Source organism: Bidens hawaiensis, unplaced genomic scaffold (genome assembly GCF_021521415.1).
Source record: "Bidens hawaiensis isolate Kalapana, Puna unplaced genomic scaffold, B.hawaiensis_p1.1 tig00019919_1, whole genome shotgun sequence".
Lineage (NCBI taxonomy): Eukaryota > Viridiplantae > Streptophyta > Magnoliopsida > Asterales > Asteraceae > Bidens > Bidens hawaiensis.
The window spans coordinates 65344-74731 of NW_027493022.1; the positions used below are offsets into that span (position 1 = coordinate 65344).

Here is a 9388-nt window from a genome sequence, read left to right on the forward strand (position 1 = left end):
GGTCAACCGATCGATGTCGTCTGTATATGAGGAGTATTCGTGGTCGAACACCGGGTAATAATAGTGAATATTGTGTAGTTGTTATTAAGGGGGGTAGATATGTAGGTGTTAGAGATATGTTGTGGTTATGGATACATGTGTCGACGTTGGATACACCCTGTGTGTGTAAGTCGTGTATGCTGTGTGTATGATTTAGCGGTGTATGCTGTGTACTAAATCCACCGTGAACCGGCTGTCTATTTGTGATGTATAGGTGTACGAGGTTTTCCATGGAGTTAAATAATATGTAGATTGGGCTGTTGTGTATACCGTGTGTATAGAAATCGTGTATGCTGTTTAGTAAGTCTGCTGGTATACGCATATCTATTTGTGATGTACATGGGTCGAAGTTTTTTCATGTAGTTACGGGTTATGAGGAATATCATGGTCAGTCACCGGATTAGCGTAGAGGTAGATTGTGTAGTTATTTCGGTAGTGTAAACGTTTTCAACTGTTGGTGTGATTTAGTCTTTTATGCGGTTAACATAATGTAGTTTCTGTGTTTCTATTTTTTTAAATTAAAATAATGCTTATTCGGTATGGTAGCTTGGGTACGGTAGTAGTGTATACATATTGTTTAACTGTTTAAAAGTTAATTGTTTGTAAATGTTTTTGAATTTAACATAATCATTTGAGTTGAGTGTTGATTGGATACGATAGTTTGTACAAATTTAACTGTCTGTGTTGCTTTATTGTTGTAGTTAACAGACTGATTATAGTTGATGGTTGATCAGAAAGTGTAATGTATGTATTGATTAATGTTTTTTGAAATCAACATAATGGAGGCTTGATCAAGTTTAAAGATGTGACGTTCACAGCGGGCTTTGGATTGATAAAGGAGAATCTAAGGCGAGCGGTTAACAACGATGTGAGAAAATTAAGAATACGGCCATATGACATGTTTGTAATACCGATTGTGACAGGTGATCACTGTTATTTGGTGTGCTTTGATGTGAAAAATCTGGTAATTGAGGTGTTAGACAATGTTAATAAGGACACAAACAAAAGGCGGTCGAAATCAGAGAAGGATTTGAATGAAGAGTATAGTGGCGTTTGCACACGTACGGTGATGAAACTAGTTAGTATGGTGTGAGTATAAATGCGAATTTGTTATTGTTTATTGTTTGATGATAAATTACAAGGCTGTGTAATGTCTAATGATGTATGGTTTTTGCAGAAGGAGTTTTTTGTGAGTTACCTCCGAATCGTTGATCATCCAAAAGAAATTCCAATGGAAGGGGTAGAACCGAAGTGGCTAAAGTTAAGGTGTACTAGAAAGGAATATGAAGAGTCTGGGTTGTTCACAATGAGGCACATGGAGACGTTTAAGGGGGGAGTAACTACTGTTGTGGCCTTGGAGAGGCAGCGATGAAGAATATAAAGGTATTAGTCAGCTTAAGGATAAAGTACACCGCAAAGATTCTCCTGTCTTCAGTTAACAAGAAGATAGATGAAGCATTGATAAGCGATTGATGGATGCATGCGTGAAGTCTAGTAACACGGTTTTAGTGTCTAATGTTTTATAGTTTTAATAATTATGTCTCTTGTATTTCTGTCCAAAACTCCCTTATGTTAAGACATTAGTCTGTTTTATTTATGGTTGATCAAACCTTTTGATATGTCGATGTGCTTTTGATTCTAATGTATCAGCTATGTATCAAAGGCCGGGTTTCGATGACCGAATTTTGAGGATCTTTAAATGTAACTGGATTTAAGTATGTTAATGAAGTTGGTATTTTAATTAGATGTTTATGTGCTGTCGGATGCAGTAAATGTGTGGATAATTGAGTTGTTGCAATATGTTTGTTGTTTCACGCAAAGTATGTGATTATTTTTTTGGTTTTTATGTTGGCTGAACAAGGTAATGGTTGAATGTGTCTAGTGTCAAGTTAGTTAGTGTCAAGTTTGTTAGTGTAATGCTCACATAATGTAGATAAACTGAAGGTTGGTGTGTTCAATCGGAAGATAATCTTGTTTGGATTAGAAATAAGATGTCAAAACATCAAAGTATGTAAGAACAAACGAGGTGAGCGCAAGTTTGACCCATCAAATGTGCGTACCTTTCGGGAACTTAACTGGATGCTAGACAATTTTAGTACATACCGGAAAACATGTGAAAACAGTTACATAGACGTAGAGGTAGAATACATAAAAACATTGGGGTACTATTGTGTAGAGTATAGTGGAGAAGCGCACAAAGATAATGACACGTACTTGAAGACCACTTGGTGCGTATGAATGATAGTATACAATTATAGTTGTTCAACAGGTAACCACATATGGGCATTTATCCAGGTAGGACTGACACGCAAACAACCGTTTATCCAAAAATTCGTAACTATAGAATATAACATGTTGTGTATGCAGGGTTTTAAAAGATATCGACATTCCATAATTTTGTGAACGATGTGCCTTCACAAATGATTTGTTTAACCACAGCAAATTCCATGCTCACTTATTGGTTGCAAGACAGAGACGCACGTAGTTGACTTTTAGGGGATGATGACAGTTTTTGGTATGGCTACATATGTAAATAGATAAGTGTAGTTTACTCAAGCATATGCAAGTCTAAATGTTTTTCAAGTCAGAGCGTTGGTATGAAAGCGATTAAAATGTGTTGTACATGTAAGAGTATAACATGATTTGTGTTAAGGCATCAAATTGACGTACAATAAACGGTTGGCTGAGAGAAACACATGTATTTTACATTAAATAAACGAATATAACATTTCCTAGGGCTACAAACCTAAAAAAATAATCATATGTTACACAAGTGTGATTTCAATGTATGTGTATGAAATTGAAATGTGATGTTTATTGAACACGTAAAGGTGTAACAGTAGATGGTAATGTCTCGAAAATAGAAAACAAAAAAAAATAAAATAAAATAAAAGATATTATTTAGTATTGTAGTCGGTATCGCTTGTGTCATCCGAATCTTCAGACGAATCCGTTTCAGATGTGTCAACGGTTTCATCGGTTTCAGCATATTCCGCCGGTTGGTTACCAGTCGTTGCCATTTTGTCTTTTCTCCTGGGTTTCCTTTCCTTTCGGCGTTGTTCCCTTTCTTTTCGCCTACGTTCCTTCTCTTCCGTAACTTTCTTATGGTTACGCAAGTCATGACCACGAACCTTTTTGTTACATTTTGCACAAAAACGTTTTGGTTTTTTGCTTTTCTTCTTAGCTTTCTCGCATGGACCAATCTTGCGCTTGCGTGAACCTGAACCCTTATTTTTAATCCCGGTTGGTGGCTTTATTGTGATTTGCTCAGGTAGCATGTAGCCAATCAAGTCTTGTATTATGGCGGAGTTATTGTTATAGGAAGGTTCTATAGGAATTTTTTTCCATATTTTGACCTTGATTTAATTCATCTGATCGACCGATGATTGAAGAAGTTCTATGTTTCCTCGTGCACGGTTGGCACACTGATTGGTCAAAGAAAAAAACTGTTGCCTTAGTTTAGATCTTTCATCAAGGGGAACACCGTATCTGGTTTCAATCTTGAAAAATGATGAGGGTATAACGTCATTCCTCCATCGATATGGAATGTATTTGTCAGGGATTTCATCAATAAGCTCGATTTGGAGGACTTTGAAGATGTGTCTACACAGGTAACCAATGCGAGTGAAACCCTTACAGGAACATGAAAATGTGTTGTCATTGGGATTCTGAGTCACCTGCAGTATACGTTCAATTAGGGTGAGTATTTAGTGAAATGACAGTAGGTTATGGACAAATGTAAGATATTTTGTTACATGATAGGGGATGTACCTTAAATTCACCAACAAACCCATTGCGTTTGTCATTGTGATTGATTAGATGAATGTTCAGTCCATCTGCGGAGTCAACACGTGTACGTGCGCAATGATACAATCCCTTTGCTTTGAAAATTGTTATAGTGTAGACGTAGGAGGCATGATGCTCGATTGGCAAACGGGTCTCTAACGGTGGTGCCTTTGTTGTGGTATCATTTTGCAATTCGCGCTGCACGTGTCGTCGAGCATTCAATGCCATTTCAAAGCAGTTCATGAATTGAACAAGATTGTTGCCAGGGCTAGAATATACTTTGAACTGTGAGTTGGAACTCTCATAACATGAGGTAGTCTTTATCAAACAACACATTGGAATATCTCTAAGTAAGCCGGAACCCAACTTCCCCTAATAGCAAACATGTCTTTTAACAATTTGTTTTCGCTTAAATTAAATTCATCAATCAAATCATGCCATCTGGATTCAAACGTCTCTGGCTTGATGAATACATTCCAAACCAGCTTGTTAACATGACATCTAATTTCTTCATTAACCTGAATCTCACCCTTCAGCTATAAAACAAAAAAAAAGTAACCAGCAAATGTTGAACATGCAAATAGAACCAGTAAATAATTTATAATGACAAATGTATACCACAAGAAGTAAAATCTGGATTAGAACATTGATAATGAAAGTCGTATACATACCTTAACAAGTATTTTGTTTGTAACGTGCCACATGCACAACGTATGTGTAGATTCATTCAAAACAGATGAAACGGCTTGTTTCATTGCTGGATCTTGATCTGTAAACACCAACCTGGGCTGCTTGCCATGAGCTGATAAGAACGCATCTAGTAACTACCGGTATGAGTCAATCGTTTCGGAATTTATTAAGCAGGCACCGAAGGTAACACATTTCTTGTGGCAGTCAACGCCCGTGAAAGGAACAAAAATCATGTCATGCCTGAATTAAAAATAAAGGGTGGTTAAATAGAATTATAATTCATTGACGAGAAACATAACGCGATATTTGATACCTGTTTGTTGAGTATGTTGTATCAAAAGCTAGCACTTCACCAAACATATTGTAGTTGCATCTAGATACGTCGTCAGACCAGAGTATAGACCATAGCACACCGTCAACAACTTTGAATTGGAAAAAAAAATCCTCCAAATGACTCATGTTGAGGGTAAACCTATCGACAATCATTTGAGCATCCGCATCAGCTACACAATACATTTGAGCATCCGCATCAGCTACACAATACCTGACATTGCGAGCATGGTTCTTAAAATCTGTCTTTGATCCCGTGACCAAATGTTGTCCACCCTTCAAAGATGACTGAACACGGTGAGCAACGACCGGAACAAAACCTGTAGTTTGAAGATTTTGAATAAATTCCTTGTCTGAAAACTGTAACTGTCTTCTCCCGCGTGTTAAGTCCATATTGTAATCACTAAAAAGCCCATGATTGTGAGCCTCTATGAAATCATATATCTCAAAACCGACAGAGTTCGATGGAACTTTAAGTTTGATACACGCATTGCAACCTGTAACCTTTATATTCGTGTGGCGTCGCTTGGAAGCGTACGAGACATGTCCATGGTATCGACATCTTTGCAACGTGGGGCACCAGCTTTGCTACACACCATATACCTATGAGAATTGGCACCTTTGGTCCATGCTATGGTTGACATCCTTACATTGAAACCAGCCTTGGCTGCATACGCCTTGTACATGGCAACCGCGTCATCCCAAGTTTTAAATTGTAGACCAATCGAAGGTTTTTCATGTGACGGGACATTTGGGATCCAACATTTTGACCCATCAGACGAGTATAAGCTAATTGGTTCGTCATTTTCTGTATATAATATTAATTTTAAAAGTTCAAACTAGCTACTAATACTTGGATAAACTTAAGTAAGTGTTAATTAAAGAAAATAAAAGTGAATTAAACTTGCTAACTCTTACATTCAAGGCTGATAACCCGTGGAACACTCGATTGTCCAATTAACAACTCGCTGTTTTCTGGATCAATAGTTTGTATCTGGTCAACATGATGGTTTCCTGTCCCAAACCGTTTGAATATGATTATAATGTCTAGTAAATGTTAAAAATGTTGGCCAACTATATAAGTATAGGAACATAATGCATTAGGTAGTCAAATAAAAATAACAATAGATGTAGACTATATAGGACATAAGATGACTACTTTTAACAAGTTGAGATGCAAACACGTAAACAAAGTCAGTATTTACATAATTGTTGAACTACACAACAATATGCTAGTAAGATATAAAAGACAATATACCATTAACTAGACAAAGGACAACATAGCTACAGCATACATGCAGCTTGACGTGCGATGAAAAAAAAAACTATCAGACCTACAGAGTATAGTGCATCGACATATGACATCAACAACATAACATCATTAAGTGGTTGACAAAAACAACATAGAAAATGAACAAATACTGAAAAAACTCATAACATTCGATACGTCTCGAAAAAAGACAGTCCTTCCATAAAGTGAAGTCACCAGGAAAGTAACCACTATTTTCATAAGGTGTTGATGTTTTAGACTATAAAAAGGAAACTCGTAAATAGTTGAACGACCTTACTTTAATAACTTACAAAAGTACCTTTAGTCATGTAAAAACAAATAACAATATCAAACAAACAGAACAACAACTGTAACAGACCATATGTTTGAATAATATTAGATATAACCACATCCAAAACAAACATCGAAAAACAAAGCTACACATGTGACAAACGTACGCTCATATTTGTCTGGATCCGTGCATACAAATGTATGAACATAGATAGACAGGTGACAACCGTTAATGCATATTAGTTATGTATGAACATACATACAGTTTACACAGCTACACAGGTGACAAACGTACACGTATCTTTGACCGGATCCAAACAATTTCTGAGTAATGCTTAAAGTTGAAAAACATGATAAATTATGCAAAAAAATATAAGTTACCGTCAGAATCGTTACTCGGTTTGCTGATTGTCTGAGCATTATGTGTAGTTGAGTCATTACCCATTGCACCTACTTAGATATAGAATTCGATAAAACCAATTCAATTTAAAAACCAAATTAAGAGGAATAGTTGTACCAGAATATTAGTTATGTGTTTAGTGGAATGTGGAATAAGGTCTTTATGAAACAGTTGAGTATAATAAGTTAAGGAAAATAAACAGTTTTAAACTCATAATTGGACATTTATGGCTGTATATTGAGTAAGACATCTAAAAGTTAATGAAAATGATCTTTCATAACTAAAAACAAATAATCAAACACATGTTGGGAAACATAACAAAAATTGAAGGAAATCAACACTAAAATTATATACATATAAGAAAAACTTTTAATTGATTTTATAGAAAATCATTTATCGAACAAATAGTTGATTTTATAGAAAATTGTCATGTACTATGATAACCTGATATTAATTTATGAAACCCTAATAAATAATATGATCATACTGGGAAATACAAAGGGTTAGGGGAAGGGGGCAAGGGGAAATCGGATTAGATATACACCTGGATTTGCTGTTCTTGAGTAGCCGAATCATATTGATTTGAATTGAGCTTGATCGGGAGCATATTAATATTAGGCATAACATTAGCTTGGTGATTATCAAAATTGAAATCCATATCAATAGCTTGACTGAAACATCTAATATTGGGATGCTATTTATCTGGGATTATGAAATCAAATGTTTATATTGAATGATGGGAATGATGGTATAAGATATCAGATGACTGATATTGATAAACAATGTTGAAACGGTTGTTGGTAATTAGGATTTACCAATTCTAATATTAAAATAAAATGACCATAATAACCCTATAATTAAATAAATGAAAATATTAAAAGAAAAAATATGATTGTATGATATTACTTCTCGCACTTTTTGCTGTAAAAAAACTTCTGAAAATATCCAATACCTATATATATGTGTGTGTGTATGTGTGTGTGTGTGGGTGGGTGGGTTGTTTTATAATAATATCTTATCGTACATTACGTACGCGACCTTCTAGGGCGTTTGATTAAAAAACACGCGGTGACAGTTTCATAAATAACCCAAACTAGTTCATGATCAAATTCGTCAATTAGAAATTCATTCTGATCCAAATTCTAAACTCATAGCTTTATCTCATCCAATTTTAAAACCCTATCGGAGCTTAAAGTATGAAATCTCTAAAGTCAAAAAACAAAATCAAAATGAAACGTTGTTGAACATCAAGAATCTTCAAAATTGATAAAAAAATGGTGATTTAATCAATCAAATTGATGTGTAGAAGTATTTAGATTCATCAATCGATTATGCAATCGCAGAATACTATACTCAGTTGGGCTTTGAGTACGGTTCAAAATATCACGTTTAAACGTTCTGAACAAAACTGAAGAGACTAAAATGTTCTGACCAAAACCGAACGCATTTAAACGTTCAAGTTAAACATTCTGACAAAAAACGAACACCTTTAAATGTTCAAGTTAAACGTTCTGACCAAAAACGAACACCTTTAAACGTTCAAGTTAAACGTTCTGACAAAAAACAAACACTTTTAAACGTTCAAGTTAAATGTTCTGGCAAAAAAAGAACACCTTTAAAATGTTCAAGTTTAGAAGTTCAGAACAAAAAAGTTTAGAAGTTCTATTTAGAAGTCATAACAAAAAAGTTTAGAAGTTCAGAACAAAAAGCTTTAAAAGTTTCTGTTTAGAAGTTCTGAACAAAAAAAAGTTTAGAAGTTGTGTTTAAAAGTTCTATTTAGATGTTTAGAACAAAAAAGTTTAGAAGTTCCGAACCCTAATCAGAGCTCATACATGAAATTAAACGTTCTAGACAAACCTTTAAACGTTCAGAAGCTCAGTTCTAAAATTAAACTATATGTAACATGTTATTAAACGCTAAAATCACTTCATATAATCTCATAATCATCAAAAAATCATCAATCGACCATCGATTTAATCATCGATGTCATAATATGAACAAATCTGGAACGTATTTAAAGTTCTGCAAATGGATGTCTGCAAATTATGTATTTCAATTCAATTAAAGCGGTGATGGTGTAGGAGGTGTGCTGATGCCGATGATTGGTGGTGGAGACAGACCGAGGGAGAGAGACGGGCAGTTGAGTGTAACGGCGAGTGGTTTCTAAAAATTAACGTTTCGAAGTATCGAGTACGTAATGTACGATAAAGGATTATTGTATTGAATCATTTATGTGTGTGTGTCTATATATATATATATAATATACACGGTTTGAAAATTAACTCCTCTTTACACACATCATGTTTTTCGGATTGAAAATGTAAATGCTTGGTCAGTTGGTTGTTAGGATTTTTTAACAACCAGTTTGTTGCTTAACCATTTTTAATTGGCAATCTTTTTTCATATTTAAATAACATTTTTTATACAAACTTTATTTGTTTAGGTGTGTTTTACAAAACTAAGAAGAAAAAGTCGGGGAATAGAATGCATTTAACCTTTTTCATATTTATTTTTTAATTTTTCAAAGTTGTGTATTTTTTAAATGATGGTTTTTACTTACACATACATAATACGAAATTTAT

The 9388-nt window shown here is 34.6% G+C and overlaps 1 protein-coding gene across 1 annotated transcript; it reads right to left on the bottom strand.

The window, feature by feature from the left end:
* Positions 1-3401: 3401 nt before the first annotated feature.
* Positions 3402-5238, bottom strand: LOC143559445 (protein FAR1-RELATED SEQUENCE 5-like). Its single transcript, XM_077048022.1, has 6 exons — positions 4829-5238; positions 4694-4755; positions 4497-4627; positions 4308-4361; positions 3811-4197; positions 3402-3716 (listed from the first exon to the last, which is right to left on the bottom strand). Exons 1-6 carry the CDS (start codon positions 5236-5238, stop codon positions 3402-3404), a joined length of 1359 nt encoding a protein of 452 aa, XP_076904137.1.
* Between the last annotated feature and the right edge of the window lie 4150 nt (positions 5239-9388).